The sequence below is a fragment of the Ranitomeya variabilis genome, chromosome 2 (assembly GCF_051348905.1).
Source record: "Ranitomeya variabilis isolate aRanVar5 chromosome 2, aRanVar5.hap1, whole genome shotgun sequence".
NCBI lineage: Eukaryota > Metazoa > Chordata > Amphibia > Anura > Dendrobatidae > Ranitomeya > Ranitomeya variabilis.
Window position 1 is genome coordinate 1,003,043,603 of NC_135233.1, and position 18,565 is coordinate 1,003,062,167.

The 18,565-nt window shown below is 47.2% G+C and overlaps 1 protein-coding gene across 1 annotated transcript in view; it reads right to left on the reverse strand.

Annotated features, from left to right (window-relative positions):
- GK5 (glycerol kinase 5) overlaps nucleotides 1-18,565 on the reverse strand; it is a 72,233-nt gene that overhangs the window by 27,287 nt on the left and 26,381 nt on the right. Inside the window, exons 5-11 of the mRNA XM_077291217.1 lie at nucleotides 16,092-16,223; nucleotides 13,879-13,954; nucleotides 11,825-11,886; nucleotides 10,292-10,365; nucleotides 10,149-10,209; nucleotides 7,986-8,112; nucleotides 7,773-7,877 (exon numbers count right to left, since the gene is read on the reverse strand). Of these exons, the coding sequence (XP_077147332.1) occupies nucleotides 7,773-7,877; nucleotides 7,986-8,112; nucleotides 10,149-10,209; nucleotides 10,292-10,365; nucleotides 11,825-11,886; nucleotides 13,879-13,954; nucleotides 16,092-16,223 (637 nt within the window). The remainder of the gene's footprint in view (nucleotides 1-7,772; nucleotides 7,878-7,985; nucleotides 8,113-10,148; nucleotides 10,210-10,291; nucleotides 10,366-11,824; nucleotides 11,887-13,878; nucleotides 13,955-16,091; nucleotides 16,224-18,565) is intronic.

The following is an 18,565-nucleotide window of genomic DNA, read 5'->3' on the forward strand; positions in this document are numbered from 1 at the left end:
AGAGACTACCCTTAGAAAGACTGATTGACTTGCTGAAAATGAGCGGAGCGAAAGAAACTGCTTCCATTGTCGTCGTCTTCCTCAGAACCCTCCTAGCGAATTGAATGAACCGAGGGAATGAGTGATCAAGTGCACGAGCTCCCTGATGAAGGGCCACGATCTTGACTCGAGAGAGAATTACCATCCTTCTTGTGCAGGATCATCCTTAAAAAGGATCTGCTGGGCTGGGAATGAGGAAAAACTTGTCTAAGTTTAGCTGCTAGCCCAGTGAGAGGGTATTGCAAGTGATAGACGACTCAGGGTAGTCCTGGAAGAGCGGCTAGAAAGTCGACCAAATAGGGCAGGACGACCATGCTTCTAGGGTGCAAGAGGCACATGACAACCGCCATGACCCTTGCGACCACTCTGGTGCGGTAGCCAGGCCGAAGGGCAAGGTCGTGACTTGAAAATGCTGTTCGCGAATGGAAAGGCGATGGGATTATTGTAGAGGGGAAAAATAGGAATGTGAGGGTAAGAATCCCAAATGTCGATGGATGCTAGAAACTCCACCTTTTTCTGTTGAAGTAATGGCTGAGCGGAGGAACTCCATCTGAAAAAGGAGGACCTTGTCAAAGGTTGTTAGAAGTTTGAGGTCCAGGAATGGTCTTACTTTTCATTCCCCCTTTTTGGAACCAAGATCCCTTAGATCTAGACTGTCCTGGACAACGCTTCCACTGCTGGTTGGGTCTGTAGAAAAGATACTATCCCTTGTTAGTCTCCCGCTCAGAAGATTTGATTGGCCAGCTGTACTGTCTTCGGGGAAAGGTTACTTGTGTGAATCGAAGTAGTTAAGGTCTCTGACCAGGGGACTATTGGTCAAGCAACCCATGTGGCGGCTAAGGAAGGGTAGAGCACTGAACCCGAAGCCACAAGACGGAACGAACCAGATTTGCTATCCGACCGTCTGTGGTATTTTAATTGATGATACATCGGGCAGGGATACTGGTAGGTATACCACAAGAAATTCTACTCGGTTAGTCTGCCAAGTGGCAGAATGCGGGGCTGCATCCAGCAGGTCAGGAAAATACAGTCTCTTGCCATCGTCGTGCAGAGTAGAAAATTAGGTACCCTCGATCCACCATCCTCTTAACAGGGACGTGGAGAGGAATCGTCCGCTTTCTTGCATCAGCCGCTAAATAGTGGTGATACAAATGGGGGTGTTCGGACGCCAGGGCAGGTTGTCTGGCGTTAGGCCTGGATGCAGAAGAGGATACATGGAGGCGACACTGCATGTGCTCGTCTGTTGATTGTGTGTGGGGGGGGGGGGAAATCGGTGCCCTTTAAAGGACCCGTCGCTCTTAAAAATCAGACCAGGCATGGCATCCCACGTAGAGGCTTCTGTCCAGGGGATCGCTCGTCAATTTGTTGATGATATAAATAGGCGAGTCAGTCTTTTTCTGAAGCTCTGGCAATCCAAGGCAATATCCGATCCATATTCAGAGTGTTGTTCTCAACAAATCATAGGGGAGAGATCAGGAAATGAAACTTCCGTTTTCTAGACGCCTGTACGTTTTTCTAGAATACTTGCGGCCCCTGCTAGCCTACGGCTCCCATTGTAGGAGAGGGACCATGTATATCGGTCCTGCGAGCACTCCGAGCCACAGAGGGTTCACAGAGGGATTCAATCTCTTGGTCAGAGAAATCATGGGTTGCGGTTAGTGACAAAGTCCACTGAGGGGGGACTAGGTACTCTGAGATAAACTGGGATCAGCGGCGGAGGGCTCCAGAGCTCAGGGTGACCAGCTTCAGATTGATCATGTGCCCTTAAGACCAGTGAATATTGGTCATGCGCCTTTAAGACTAGGGAATACTGGTCATGTGCCTTTAAGACCAGGGCATACTGGTCATGTGCCTTTAAGACCAGGGCATACTGGTCATGTGCCTTTAATACCAGGGCATACTGGTCATGTGCCTTTAATACCAGGGCATACTGGTCATGTGCTTTTAATACCAGGGCATACTGGTCATGTGCTTTTAAGATCAGGGCATACTGGTCATGTTCCTTTAAGACCAGGACATACTGGTCATGTGCCTTTAAGACCAGGGCATACTGGCCATGTGCGTAAGACCAGGACATACTGGTCATGTGCCTTTAAGACCAGGGCATACTGGTCATGTGCCTTTGAGACCAGGACATACTGGTCATGTGCCTTTAAGACCAGGGCATACTGGTCATGTGCTTTTATACCAGGGCATACTGGTCACGTGCCTTTAAGACCAGAACATACTGGCCATGTGCATAAGACCAGGACATACTGGTCATGTGCCTTTAAGACCAGGGCATACTGGTCATGTGCTTTTATACCAGGGCATACTGGTCACGTGCCTTTAAGACCAGAACATACTGGCCATGTGCATAAGACCAGGGAATGCTGGTCATGTGCCTTTAAGACCGGGGCATTTTTCAAGGATTACGCCAGAGGTGAAGCCCCTTGAGGGGAACTAGGTACTCTGGGAAGAGCCGGGATCGGCGGCGGCGGAGGGCTCCTGAGCTCATTTGAACTAAGTACTCTGGGAAAGGTGACCGGCTTCTGGCTGGTCATGACTTAAAGAGCAGAGAATGCTGGTAATGTGCCCCTTTAAAACTAGGGAACCTTTAAGACCAGGGAATGCTGGTCATGTGTTTTTACAAAGCCAGGGAAAGCTGGACATGTACCTATAAGCCCAGCGACTACTGGGCATGCGTCTTTAAGACCAGGGAACGCGGTCATGTACCCTTAAGACCCGTGCCTTTAAGACCGGAGCTTGCTGGACAACCAGAGATTACAGATCTTAAGTATTAAAAATAGGGAACGCTAGTCCCTTTATGCTGCCGGGGTGCGTGCGGGGGACGGGTGCGGAGGGAGGATTCTCCTTACCGAGATTCTGAGTCCCCCGTCTAGAATAGCGCTGTCTTCAGTGCTGAATACCGCCGGTGCGATGCAGCAGCCACTTCCGGATGAGCTCGTGTCCGGAAATGGCAGGAGGATGAAGATGGCTGCTGAGAATAGAGCTCTCGTCCTGAATGAGAGGCGCCTGAATGGGGGGGCGGAGCCTGAAGTGCGGCCTAGCATGGGCGGAGTTCCAGGTTGTGGCCTACACAACCCCGAAGCCGGGGGCTAAATTTTTGAAGCCAGCCGGCGCCGAACGAGGGAAAAAAACCGCCGGATGCGCAGAGCCCTCCAACCGCTCGAGTCCCGGCACTTACCCCAGTATGCAGCTTTGTTCAGCAGGTCAGAAGGTAGAAAAAGATCCTGTGCTGTTGCTGCAGTTTGGACGGTGCAGGGATAAGAGAAGTCCTCAATCCATCGTCCCTTTAGCAGAGAGGTGGAGAGGAACCGTCCGCCTCCTTGTACCATCCGCTTATAATAGTGGTGGTGCAGTGGGGGCTGCTCGGACGCCACACTGGAGAGTGCCTCTGTACAGCCAAGGGTAAAACCTGGTGGTCAGGGCTGAATGTCCGGCAATAGGCCTGGCTGCAGAAGAGGATACATGGAGGTGACACTCCGGTGCTCGTCTGATAAGGGAGGGGGGAGATCGGTGCCCTTGAAGGGGCCCGTCGCCCCTAGAACCAGCTCAGGCAGTGGCTTCCCACGTCGCAGGAGAGGATACGGAGAGGTGAGACTCCCGTGCTCGCCTGTTGTTGGTTCGGGGGAGATCGGAACATGAAAGAATCCGTCGCCCCATTCGTCCGTTGTAAAGGTAAAAAGAGTTTTTGGGTCTGAATAGCAGACCAGTCCGTGTGCCTCCTACACACACTAAGCAAGAACTGGTTAGCCGAGAGCCAGCAGGAGGGTGTATACTGCAGTGGAGGAGCCGAGAGCCAGCAGGAGGGTGTATACTGCAGGGGAGGAGCCGAGAGCCAGCAGGAGGGTGTATACTGCAGGGGAGGAGCCGAGAGCCAGCAGGAGGGTGTATACTGCAGTGGAGGAGCCGAGAGCCAGCAGGAGGGTGTATACTGCAGGGGAGGAGCCGAGAGCCAGCAGGAGGGTGTATACTGCAGGGGAGGAGCTGAGAGCCAGCAGGAGGGTGTATACTGCAGGGGAGGAGCTGAGAGCCAGCAGAAGGGTGTATACTGCAGGGGAGGAGCTGAGAGCCAGCAGGAGGGTGTATACTGCAGGGGAGGAGCTGAGAGCCAGCAGGAGGGTGTATACTGCAGGGGAGGAGCCGAGAGCCAGCAGGAGGGTGTATACTGCAGGGGAGGAGCCGAGAGCCAGCAGGAGGGTGTATACTGCAGGGGAGGAGCCGAGAGCCAGCAGGAGGGTGTATACTGCAGGGGAGGAGCCGAGAGCCAGCAGGAGGGTGTATACTGCAGGGGAGGAGCCGAGAGCCAGCAGGAGGGTGTATACTGCAGGGGAGGAGCCGAGAGCCAGCAGGAGGGTGTATACTGCAGGGGAGGAGCCGAGAGCCAGCAGGAGGGTGTATACTGCAGGGGAGGAGCCGAGAGCCAGCAGGAGGGTGTATACTGCAGGGGAGGAGCTGAGAGCCAGCAGGAGGGTGTATACTGCAGGGGAGGAGCTGAGAGCCAGCAGGAGGGTGTATACTGCAGGGGAGGAGCCGAGAGCCAGCAGGAGGGTGTATACTGCAGGGGAGGAGCCGAGAGCCAGCAAGAGGGTGTATACTGCAGGGGAGGAGCTGAGAGCCAGCAGGAGGGTGTATACTGCAGGGGAGGAGCTGAGAGCCAGCAGGAGGGTGTATACTGCAGGGGAGGAGCCGAGAGCCAGCAGGAGGGTGTATACTGCAGGGGAGGAGCTGAGAGCCAGCAGGAGGGTGTATACTGCAGGGGAGGAGCTGAGAGCCAGCAGGAGGGTGTATACTGCAGGGGAGGAGCGAACTTTCTTTGTTTCACTTAGTGTCAGCCTCCTAGTGGCAGCAGCATACACCCACGGTCTGTGTCCCCCAATGAGGTGAAGGAGAAATATTTGTTTATTTTAAGGCATTTGGCTTAATTTCTGGGGGGTAATTAAAAAAGCTGCCTCATGAGAGACATTTGTGGCATATCGGCAGTATTACACTCGCTATGGACCCAGAAGAGGCATTAGGAGCTCAGCTTTTCATCAGGATACTCCTGTACCTGCATCATTCTGATTGCTTACATTTTGATGTGGATATACATGCATAAGGTACATACCGTATATACTCGAGTATAAGCCGAGATTTTCAGCCCAAATTTTTGGGCTGAAAGTGCCCCTCTCGGCTTATACTCGAGTCATGATCGGTGGTGGGGTCGGCGGGTGAGGGGGAGAGGGCGCTGAGGCATACTTACCTAGTCCCGGCGATCCTGGCGCTCCCCCTGCCCGTCCCACGGTCTCCGGGTGCCGCAGCCTCTTCCCCTGAGCGGTCACGTGGGACCGCTCATTAGAGAAATGAATAGGCGGCTCCACCTCCCATAGGGGCGGAGCCGCATAATTCATTTCTCTAATCAGCGGTGCCGGTGACCGCTGACAGAGGAAGAGGCTGCGGCACCGAAGACCAGCTGTCCGGGGGAAGGAGCGGGACGCCGGGAGCAGGTAAGTATGACATATTTACCTGTCCGCGTTCCACACGCCGGGCGTCGTGCCATCTTCCCGGCGTCTCTCTGCACTGACTGTGCAGGTCAGAGGGCGCGATGACGCATATAGTGTGCGCACCGCCCTCTGCCTGATCAGTCAGTGCAGAGAGACGCCGGGAAGATGGCGCCGAGGAGCTGCAAGCAAGACAGGTGAGTATGTGTTTTATTATTTTATTGCAGCAGCACAGCTATGGGGCAATAATGGACGGTGCAGAGCACTATATGGCACAGCTATGGGGCAATGGTGCAGAGCACTATATGGCACAGCTATGGGGCAATAATGGTGCAGAGCACTGTATGGCACAGCTATGGGGCAATGGTGCAGAGCACTATATGGCACAGCTATGGGGCAATGGTGCAGAGCACTATATGGCACAGCTATGGGGCAACGGTGCAGAGCACTATATGGCACAGCTATGGGGCAATGGTGCAGAGCACTATATGGCACAGCTATGGGGCAATAATGGTGCAGAGCACTGTATGGCACAGCTATGGGGCAATGGTGCAGAGCACTATATGGCACAGCTATGGGGCAACGGTGCAGAGCACTATATGGCACAGCCATGGGGCAATAATGGTGCAGAGCACTGTATGGCACAGCTATGGTGCAATGGTGCAGAGCACTGTATGGCACAGCTTTGGGGCAATGGTGCAGAGCACTGTATGGCACAGCTATGGGGCAACGGTGCAGAGCACTATATGGCACAGCTATGGGGCAACGGTGCAGAGCACTATATGGCACAGCTATGGGGCAACTGTCATGATCTCAATGGCAAGAGAACATAGCATCAGCATATATAGGAACTAGCTCTTGGAAGATGGAAACTGAGCTGACCATGAACTAAACCTAACGCACAACTAGCAGTGGCCGGGTAGCATGCCTACGTTGATTCTAGATGCCCAGCACCAGCCGGAGGACTAAATAAAGCTAGCAGAGGAAAATATTAGTCCTAGCTCACCTCTAGAGAAAGACCCCGAAAGGAGACAGAGGCCCCCCACATGTATTGGCGGTGAGTTAAGATGAAATAACAAACGTAGTATGAAAATAGGTTTAGCAAATTTGAGGTCCACTTACTACATAGCAGAAGACAGAAAGGACACTTTCATGGTCAGCTGAAAACCCTATCAAAACACCATCCAGAAATTACTTTAAAACTCTGGCATTAACTCATAACACCAGAGTGGCAATTCCTGTTCACAAGAGCTTTCCAGACACAGTAACGAAACTACAGCTGTGAACTGGAACAAAAATGCAAAAACAAACATGGACAAGAGTCCAACTTATCTAGTAGTTGTCTAGGAGCAGGAACAAGCACAGAGAGGCTTCTGATAACATTGTTGACCGGCAAGCAACTAACAGAACAGCAAGGTTATATAGCGACTCCCACATCTTGATGGGAACAGGTGAACAGAGAAGATGAAGACACCAGTTCAATTCCACCAGTGGCCACCGGGGGAGCCCAGAATCCAAATTCACAACAGGCAACGGTGCAGAGCACTATATGGCACAGCTATGGGGCAACGGTGCAGAGCACTATATGGCACAGCTATGGGGCAATAACGGTGCAGAGCACTATATGGCACAGCTATGGGGCAACGGTGCAGAGCACTATATGGCACAGCTATGGGGCAACGGTGCAGAGCACTATATATATGGCACAGCTATGGGGCAACGGTGCAGAGCACTATATATATGGCACAGCTATGGGGCAACGGTGCAGAGCACTATATATATGGCACAGCTATGGGGCAACGGTGCAGAGCATTGTATATATGGCACAGCTTTATGTGGAGCATCTATGGGGCCATAATGAACGGTGCAGAGCATTATATGTGGCACAGCTTTATGTGGAGCATCTATGGGGCCATAATGAATGGTATGGAGTATCTATTTTTAATTTTGAAATTCACCGGTAGCTGTTGCATTTTCCACCCTAGGCTTATACTCGAGTCAATAAGTTTTCCCAGTTTTTTGTGGCAAAATTAGGGGGGTCGGCTTATACTCGGGTCGGCTTATACTCGAGTATATACGGTATATAAGCTTTTGCATTAATGGCGTCAATGTGAAGTATTTTCCTATGTATCCAACATTATTCAGCGTTTATGTCAAAATAACTTTATACTATTTCAAATATTTCTAGAAATGTAAAGCTTCAACCAGACATAAATCAATAACTATTCTGCAGACTTACTTAGCACTTACTCAACTCTTGTGCCCACTTGATAGCGGTCCCTGTATCGGAGGCATTACCCTCTGCTAAACACACCAACTCGTTGCCAATCTTCCAGCCAACCAGTGGGTACAGACCTTACAGAGAAATATATATAACAATTAACTTTTCCATATAGGATTACTAGATTTGTTGCATTAGGTTACAGGATGAGCCCGATCTGTCAGGTAGCAGTGTGCCCATACCTGCTATTGAAGTGTGCAGATTAACTCCGGTATTGATTGTCATAAATGTTCCAGTTCCCATTGTCAATTTAACATCCCCTACATCGAAACAGCACTGACCAAACATACCAGCCTGCTGGTCTGCGACCTGTAAAAATGAAAAATTAGCAATAATTTAAGGAGGCATTCTGTTCTAGGAAAGCCCGTCTCCCCACTTTCCCAACTGCAGTTTACTTGAAAGAAAACAAGCTGCGCCCCGTGTGTGAGAGTGTATATGTGTGAGCGTGAGAGCGTATATGTATGTATGTATGTATGTATGTATGTGTGTGTGAGAGTGTATATGTGTGCGTGAGAGTGTATATGTGTGTGTCAGTATATGTGTGCGTGAGAGTGTATATGTACTGTATGTATGTGTGTGTGTGTGAGAGCGTATATGTGTGTGTATATATGTGTGTGTATATATGTGTGTGAGTGTATATGTGTGTGAGTGTATGTGTGAGTGTATGTGTGTGAGTATGTGTGTGTGTATATGTGTGCGTGAGAGTGTATATGTGTGAGAGTGTATGTGTGTGTGAGAGTGTATATGTGTGTGTGAGAGTGTATGTGTGTGTGTGAGAGCGTATATGTGTGTGTGAGAGCATATATGTGTGTGTATATGTGTGTGTGTGTATATATGTGTGTGAGAGTGTATGAGAGAGCATATATGTATGTGTGTGAGTGTATATGTGTGTGCGTGAGAGTGTATATGTGTGTGCGTGAGAGTGTATATGTGTGTGCGTGAGAGTGTATATGTGTGTGCGTGAGAGTGTATATGTGTGTGAGTGTGTGTGTGTGAGAGTGTGTGTGTGTGTGTGAGTGTGTGAGAGCGTATATGTATGTGTGTGTATGTGTGTGTATATGTGTGTAAGAGTGCATATGTGTGTGTGAGAAAGTATATGTTATGTGTGTGTGTGTATATATGTATGTATGTGTATATGTGTGTGAGAGTGTATGAGGGAGAGCATATATGTATGTGTGTGTGAGTGTATATGTGTGTGTGAGCGTATATATATGTATGTGTGTGAGCGTATATATATGTATGTGTGTGAGCGTATATATATGTATGTGTGTGAGCGTATATATATGTATGTGTGTGAGCGTATATATATGTACAGTGTGTGTGTGTGTGTGTGTGTGTGTGTATGTGTGCGTGAGAGTGTATATGTATGTATGTGTGTGTGAGAGCGTATGTGTGTGTAAGAGCGTATATGTGTGTGTATATATGTGTGTGTGAGTGTATATGTGTGTGAGTATGTGTGTGAGTGTATATGTGTGTGAGTATGTGTGTGAGTGTATATGTGTGCGTGAGAGTGTATGTGTGTGTGAGTGTATGTGAGAGTGTATATGTGTGTGTGAGAGTATGTGTGTGTGTGTGTGTGAGAGCGTATATGTGTGTGTGAGAGCATATATGTGTGTGTGTGTGTGTATATATATGTGTGTGTGTGTGTGTGTATGTGTGTGTGAGAGCGTATATGTGTGTGTGAGAGCATATATATGTGTGTGTGTGTATATATGTGTGTGTGTGTGTGTATATGTGTGTGAGAGTGCATATGTGTGTGTGAGAAAGTATATGTTATGTGTGTGTGTATATGTGTGTGAGAGTGTATGAGGGAGAGCACATATGTATGTGTGTGAGTGTATATGTGTGTGCGTGAGAGTGTATATGTGTGTGCGTGAGTGTATATGTGTGTGCGTGAGAGTGTATATGTGTGTGCGTGAGAGTATATGTGTGTGCGTGAGAGTGTGTGTGTGTGAGTGTATGTGTGTGAGAGCGTATATGTGTGTGTGAGTGTGTGTGTGTGTGTGTGTGTGTGTGAGAGTGTATGTGTGTGTATATGTGTGTAAGAGTGCATATGTGTGTGTGAGAAAGTATATGTTATGTGTGTGTGTGTGTATATATATGTATGTATGTATGTGTATATGTGTGTGAGAGTGTATGAGGGAGAGCATATATGTATGTGTGTGTGAGTGTATATGTGTGTGTGAGCGTATATATATGTACTGTGTGTGTGTGTGTGTGTGTGTGTGTGTGTGTGTGTGTGTGTGTGTGTGTGTGTGTGTGTGTGTGTTGACAGGGGTTTTCCGATAAATAGAAAACCAAGAGATAATAAATGATAGTGGTTTGATAAGTTTTGGTTCCCTCACCAATGCACGAATAGGTATTGGAGCTCCGAAAATGCTGGGATCCACTTCTCCAAAGTTGTGACTACAGAGGTGAGAAAAGTTCAGGCCAGGGTTAATCTACACAAAGGAGGTGGACTAACTAGAGGAACCCTGAAGAACACTACCTTGTATCCTCCACGGGAGGAAATATAGACAAGGGGATGGACAGCAGCGAGCACAGGAACGAGCTCCAGCTCATCTACAACAGAAAAACAGGCAGATAATGCCGCATTATCTTATCAATCTGATAAATTGTGACCAATGTCCACTAGGATCCATCAGAGGCCAAAAAATATTACTTTTAAGTGCCCAAAGTTCAAACTGAACAATACTGGTACATAGCATGTTCTCAGGGCACAAGGTGTAGGCTGAGGTCACAGTGCAGTGTATTTCGGAGGGATGCATCAGGAAGATTCCTCTATCATGGGCGAGACATCGGCATGCTCTGTCTATGGAGTCTGTCATCCCTTTACATATTAGGAATAAAATAATAGAACCGGTGCCAAGGACGAATCCGTCACAAAGGACACCATGGCCTCCAAACACACCGGTTGACCTATGGAGAGCTTCATCAGGCTTCCGTTGGGGTGATTTCCACAGAATATGTGATGGAGCCTCCTAAAGATGCTTGCTGGGAATTAACATTAAGTGTGAGACAAAAAAATACCGGACTTCTTTTTTTTCCCCGGCTTTTTATATAACTGCTCTTCATGTGGTCATATTTGCGTCAATGTCAACAGCAAAAAACTAAAACAATTGAGAATTCTACCAATGTTAATTTGGCCAACTTTGGCTATTAATCCCTCATGGTTAGATGATACAACTGGAGCAAACTGTATTGTTTGTTTGGTACTGTTCACATGTGCACTGGCGGCTCCGGTCACAGATTTTGCAACAAAATGGAGAGCAGATTCAGACTTTCATTTTTCAGATATCCTTTAGAAAATGAGAAAGGCAACCCGATAGCTATGGGTAACTTTGTTGAACTTCCTTAGAACCAGTTTCTATACATCTCCAGGCTTCCTATACATTGCAATGTGCGCTCTCCTCATCCATATTTTGTTTTTCCAGGAGGACATGGATGGTGGATGTCAGGCGATAGCTGGTGATGTACAGAAACACACTTCCTCAGACGATAGGGTACAAAGTCTTAATCGATCTGTACGACCACAACGCGTTTCAAAACCAGACCGTCTCCTTCATCAGGTCTTTTGTTCAGAGTTAACCTGTTTTACTATTTGGCGCCTTTATGGCTTTTTAAACTTTACAGTCAAACAGAATTTACTTGTTATACCTGAGGAACGCTCTGAAACGCGTTGTGATTGTACACATCAGTATACGACTTTGTACCTTATCTACAGGGTGTGTCTGAATACCCGGTATCGCCTACCATCCACTCAACCCATTGGTGTCAGACAGCAGCGCTGTGGAAGGGGGCCACATACAACTACTGTATGTGCTTATACAATTTTTGAGAAGATGCCGCCGGCTTTAGTGGTCAAACTTACCTGAGCAAGTCAAGTTAGTTGTGCCCTCAGCACATCTACACCAGGTTAGTGCATCACAGTAATCCTCAGCCCCCACATCATCTGCAGGCAGTGTGCTATCTGCAATTCTGTTTCTTACACATAATACGTCCATGCTTTGTGGTTACTTACCAGGTAAGGATCAAAAATTGCTGTGCCACTTGCATTTGAAAAGTCTGTTGCATGTACAGAGCCTGAAACAGAGAAAAAGAAACCTTGCATTCACAAACAGTTTGGGCGTTTAGGACTCAATTGTGCTGTGTGAGGCCTTGTGCTTATGGTAGGCACATATTCATTAGCTATGCATTTCAGAATGTAACACAAAAATAGGCTTGAAGTTCCACTCCAGCGGTTTTTTTTATTGCACTGCTGGAGTGGTGCTTTAAAATGTTAGTCCCCCTGTCTCATACTCCCCAGCCACCGCCTTCATCCTTTTCTAGTGTCGATTCAGTCAGTCCCCGGCAAAAAGTGACTTGCTGGCAGCCCCAGTATTTCATGGAGCGCGCCAGAGGTCACTCTTCAGTAAATCTCTATGAGGGGTTCGTTCTGGCTCTCATACACTGAGAGCTTGTGACGGAACTTCTAGCCAGTCAGAAGTTACGGGCACAAGATGGCGCCGCAGGACCGGTTCGGCGCTGGGAAAAGGTGAGTATAAGAACGGGGGCAGGATGCTTACATTTAAAGTGCCACTCCAGCGCTGAAAAAAAGAAAAAACACTTGAGTGGTGCTTTAATAATAATATGGAAGCTCAGCGAATCAGCCTGAATGTCACAGAACTCGAAAAAAAGGGCTGAACACTCTAAAAACATAACTTTTACTCAAACTTGCATAAACATTTAATCACGTAGTAATACGCACTGAACAGCATAGCCTATTTTGCCTATTGGCATTTTTGTGCTGGCATTTGCTATGCTCACTACAGGAGCATAGACCTGGATCACTTGCATCTCTCACTTTGGCCTGGCCATTGCCATGTAACCTTCCTAGTTTATAGCTGGGTGTATAGAGCACTATAGCAAGGGGCTGGCGTAAAACCTGTGCCGAGGCACACACAGAGGTGCAAGCAGCTCCTCATTTATGAAGAGGCATGCATCTCTTCACAAATCAGGAGCGTCTGAATCCAGCATGCCCCCTCATCAACTGTCCTGATGAATCAGGCCCAAAGTGTTCTCTTAAAGTAGCACTCCATTTTGTATTCAAAGTCATCCTGCCACTAGCCCCCACTATATATAATTCAGTAGCTATTACCCTTTTATCTGGAAATGCTCAATCAGGTCATGTGATCTGAGTGCGACCCCTGGGAATTACAAGGCTTTGATGTTCTATGATAGGGGTGACCATCACAATCAATAAAAAGTCCTGTATGATGAAATTGTATGGAATGTACCACTAAAGTTATCCACAGGAGAAATTCATGGTATACTCGTCAGTTTAGTCATGGGATCACATGGTGGCCCACTGATAAATACATGATTCTATGTTCTGTGAAGTAGGTCACCAGAACTGCCAGGATGATGCAACTGCATGGACTGTACCCCTGAAGTTCTCCAGGATTAAGTAGAGTGAGGGGCAGAAATTATGATGATGACTGCACAGCTCCTGTCACACAGTTATTATGTCGCATATCACAGTTCAGTCTCCCTGATTGTATACTTACAATATATTAGTTTATTGAGCAGAATATACAGAGGGATAATCATATGTCACCCCATCAGGCAGAGACAGTACTGACTCCAGCTGCTAATGTGAAGCTTTACTGATGCACCAAGAGATTTACTACTTGATGCTTTGGTTTCCTCACGTAAAGCCCCACATACTTTAGATTTAGGGCCCCTGCAGACGAGCATAATAGGAATCGTCCAAGTTTCCAGAATATTAGGACAATTTTTTCTAATTTTCATCCGTGTGACATCTGTTTTTATACACCTACATTAAAAAATGTACATGATCAAATACTGTTTCCTAGGATTGTAATAGAAATCAACTGGTCCATGTGGGAATGATTATTTTATTTTTAACACATCCAGATATAGATTTGGGGCGTCTCATGAACACTTGGGACAGAGAAAAAAAATCGTCCATCTGAACATCCTTATTCTGTGCTGTCAGAGTGTCATTTCATAAAAAGTGAATAACACACACTGAGTTGATACGCCCATCGGCATGAGCCTTTAGGCAGCACTTACCATTAGTGAGCTTATACAGTAGCCATGTGTCAATGGTACCAAAGCAACAATTATTCTCTTCTGCTGCTTGGCGCACCTAAAAAGTTAAAAGTAAAAACACAAAAGCAATATAATGTTAAAAATTGCAACAAAAAAAGTCTCGACTTGATATTATACAAGCGGCCATCACTAGCGGGAACTCATTGCATGGAGAATTATACAGCTCCCACTAAATTCCTCAATGAGGCAAAATGGAGTAGGGGCCTGAACTCCCCCTACGGGAGGTCACAGACATCCATAGAATAGTGGTTGCGCAGTTTAGGGGTACTTGAGACTGCCATTATTGCAATTGTGAGAATGGCACTAGAAAGGCTTGCAACAATCATATTAATCATGTACCACTAAAAAAATGCACATGGTTGAAAAAGCCCTTTAAAAGAAAAATAAATTGCAGGAAACTGCAGTTTTTACAAGTGGTAGTGGGATATAGTTTTCTACTGTATGTTCTGCGGTGAATGCTGGTGCTCAGTTATGAAGTTGCATATTGTATTACATGAATATTTTATACCATATGTGAGTACTGGGAATTTAAGGGTGCGTGTCCACGGTCCGTAATGATGGCGCTTTGGGCGGAGCGGAAACCCCGCAGGGCCGCCGGATGCGTGTTCGTACACATAGTGGAGATGGGATTTCATAAAATCCCCTCCACTATGCTGTAACATCTGGACGCTGCGGGTTGACGCTGCGGCTGTACACAGCGTTCAATCCACAGCTAATCCGGCACGTGGAAACATACCCTAACGAATATAGGCTAGGTTCTTGTCAAACCATGTTTAGAGCCTTCTTTTAGTATTTATTTTATAAACTATGTGTAAATCTGCTTTAAAACCAAACAATCAATTCTATTTTTTTTGTAAACTTGAGAAAAACTTTTCGTCCCTTTCAACAAACGTTTCAGTGCATGATCACTGCAATCAGGTAAAAGGTTCTCCGGGACTCATTGACCACATGAGGCGCGCTCACGGACTTGATTCCCAACCAAATGTATGAGATTACATTATGAAAAAGTACGTGGAGAAGGGGGAGATCGTCATAAAATGTTACGAAGGCAAAAAAAAAATTGTATAAAGAAAACAGAGGCTCTAAGATTAATTGAACACAATGATTTAAGCCTTTTTTATAGCCAGCGTAAACTAGTTATCTAGATTTTAATACAATTTTGAGTGTGTTTTTAAATGCTTTCTTTTTTTGGTTATGTCAAGTGACAATGTTATTATTAATAAAAGTAGAAATATGTTGATAGGATGTCCTATATAAAGGGTAGTGTTGTTAGTGAAGTCGGAGCCTGAAGAAGCGTATACTGGGGCAAAACGGCTATTTATTTTAAGGGAACCTGTCACCCCCAAAATCGAAGGTGAGCTAAGCTCACCAGCATTAGGGGCTTGTCTACAGCATTCTGGAATGCTGTAGCTAAGCCCCGGATGTATCCTGAAAGATGAGAAAAAGAGGTTAGATTATACTCACCCAGGGGCGGTCCCGGTCCGGTCCGATGGGTGTCGCGGTCCGGCGCCTCCTATCTTCATCAGATGACGTCCTCTTCTTGTCTTCACGCTGCGGCTCCGGTGCAGGCGTACTTTGTCTGCCCTGTTGAGGGCAGAGTAAAGTACTGCAGTGCGCAGGCGCCAGGCCTCTCTGACCTTTCCCGGCGCCTGCGCACTGCAGTACTTTGCTCTGCCCTCAACAGGTCAGACAAAGTACGCCTGCGCCGGAGCCGCAGCGTGAAGACAAGAAGAGGAAGTCATCGTAAGAAGATGGGAGGCCCCGGACCGGACCGCGACGCCCATCGTACCGGGATCGCCCCTGGGTGAGTATAATCTAACCTCTTTTTCTTATCTTTTAGGATACATCGGGGGCTTATCTACAGCATTACAGAATGCTGTAGATAAGCCCCTGATGCTGGTGGGCTTAGCTCACCTTCGATTTTGGGGGTGACAGGTTCCCTTTAATCTGTGTCTCTTTTCCACATCCGATCACTGATTAAAATGGGTTTTCTTTTGTAAAGCCTGTGGTGAGAGCAGCTTTCTCCGTGCTTTATACTCTACCCTATAGGCATATATGAGGCTATAGAGTTCAGGAGACCCACGGCTGTTCTGGACACTGCAAGCAGCAGCGGTTGCCATCATGAGGCGGCATCTATAAGTTGCTGGAAACCTTAGTCCTCATCTCATCTTTACCTCAGGAATGTTTTGTAAGACCCAGACCAGCCTTAAGGACACGTGCTGAGTGGTGAAATTTATCAGGCTGGCAGCCAAAAAACGTTTTCTTCGTGTGAAGAAGTGCAGGAATTTGCAGGAACCATGGACAGCCTGAAAAACAAGAATGAATAGGACATAAAAATCCAGGGGCACAATTACTTGCAGGTTTCTTCATGATAGTTGAGGTGTCGGTAAGTATAAACTGCAGATCGTCGTTCCCAACACCTTTCTGGTGTGAGCAGGTGAAGCCTAATCTTCATGGAAGGTGAAGGCATACAAACATGGAGGACACTTTCTCTAGCCCTGCTTTATGGTGCTGAAGATCTCCGCTGTTAATCATTGAACTGCCTGTATGGTTTACTTCCAGAGGTTGAAAATCCACAGCTGATACGTGGAGATCACACATGTGCGATGGCGCAAGACAAGATACAACTCTGCTACCGGCAGAGACCAGGACACATCGTCATCTCCTGGAGCAAAATCAGGGCGGCTATTCTGCTGTCCTGAGGTCAGACTCCCTACTAATCAGAGGTCATCATTACTTGGCATGGGAGTGCCCAGGGGCATTAATACTTGATAAGTGGGCATTTAAGAAGCATCATTACTTTTTAAAGGAGGCACTGAAGGAGCAATATTACTTTATAAGCTGCACTCAGGTCATTGCTACTTTATAAGTGTTAAGTCATGGTATATGTACTTTATAAAGGTGCACTATTGCTTTAAAGTAGGAATTTGTGGCCCTATTTCTTTTTAAGGGGGCACTTGCGGCACTATTACTACTTTATAAGGGGCACCCAGTGTATTATTACTGTATGAGGCGGAATTATAACCTGCAAAGGAGCACACAGGGAGCTTCCAAATTTTCTTCTAATAGAAGGTGGCTCTCAGAGCTGAATGTAGCTCTTCATATAAGAAAGGTTGGAGACTAGAGATGGGCGGACACCTGGGTGTTCGAGTCCGGCGGGTTCGGCCGAACAGTTATAAAAAGTTCGGGTTCGGTACCAGAAACGTACCTAAACCCGGACCCCATTCATTTGAATGGGGGGCCCGAACATCCAGTGTTTGCCATGCAGTCATGTGCATAACAGCCCGGCAAACACCGCTTATGATCGGTGGTAAAATATTCACAGCCGGTCAGACAGCCGCGATTTCCAAGCTGTCAAATGACAGTGTGAGTGCACAGCTGTGATCGGAGGTATAAAGTTTACCTACAGTCACTGGTGTCAGCTGATGGGACTACTGCTCCCACTAAACAATAATAATAATTAAAAAAAAAAAAAAAAATCGGCTGGGCTCCCCTGTATTTTTGATAACCAGCCAGGCAAAATGCAACCCTCAGCTGTCAGCTTTAGCAAGGCTGGTTATCAGGAACTAGATGGTGGCCTGATTCTAACGCATCGGGTATTCTAGAATATGCATGTCCACGTAGTATATTGCACAGCCCACGTAGTATATTGCCCAGCCGCGTAGTATATTGCCCAGCCACGTAGTATATTGCCCAGCCACGTAGTATATTGCCCAGCCACGTAGTATATTGCCCAGCCACGTAGTATATTGCCCAGCCACGTAGTATATTGCCCAGTGACGTAGTATATTGCCCAGTGACGTAGTATATTGCCCAGTGACGTAGTATACAGCACAGAGCCACGTAGTATATTGCACAGCGATGTAGTATATTGGCTAGTCACGTAGTATATTGCCCAGCTACATAGTATATTGCCCAGCCACGTATGTCACAGGTTAAAAAATAAAAAATAAACATATACTCACCTTCCGAGGGCCCCTTGTAGTTCTGTCGCCTGTGTGCAGTGCAGGCGGCAGCTTCCGATCCCAGGGTGTGAGGACGTCGCGGTCACATGACCGTGACGTCAAGGCAGGTCCTTGTCGCACACCATCCTTGCCACCGGAAACTGCCGCTTGCATGAAGCGGTCACCGGAGCGTCGCGAGGAGTGGGAATGGCGGCGGAAGGTGAGTATATAATGATTTTTTTTTTTTTTTTTTTATTATTTTTAACATTAGATGTTTTTACTATTGACGCTGCATAGGCAGCATCAATAGTAAAAACTTGGTCACACAGGGTTAATAGCAGCGGTAACAGAGTGAGTTACCTGCGGCATAACGCGGTCCGTTACCGCTGGCATTAACCCTGTGTGAGCGGTGACTGCGGGGAGTATGGAGCGGGCGCCGGGCACTGACTGCAGGGCAGTAGGGAGGAACTAATCGGACTGTGGCAGTCGCTGATTGGTCGTGGCAGCCATGACAGGCAGCTGGCGAGACCAATCAGCGACTTGGATTCCATGACAGACAGAGGCCGCGACCAATGAATATCCGTGACAGACAGAAAGAAAGACAGACAGACAGACAGGACAGACAGAAAGACGGAAGTGACCCTTAGACAATTATATAGTAGATAGAGGGGTCCCCACACCGTATTTTTTAAAATAAATAATTA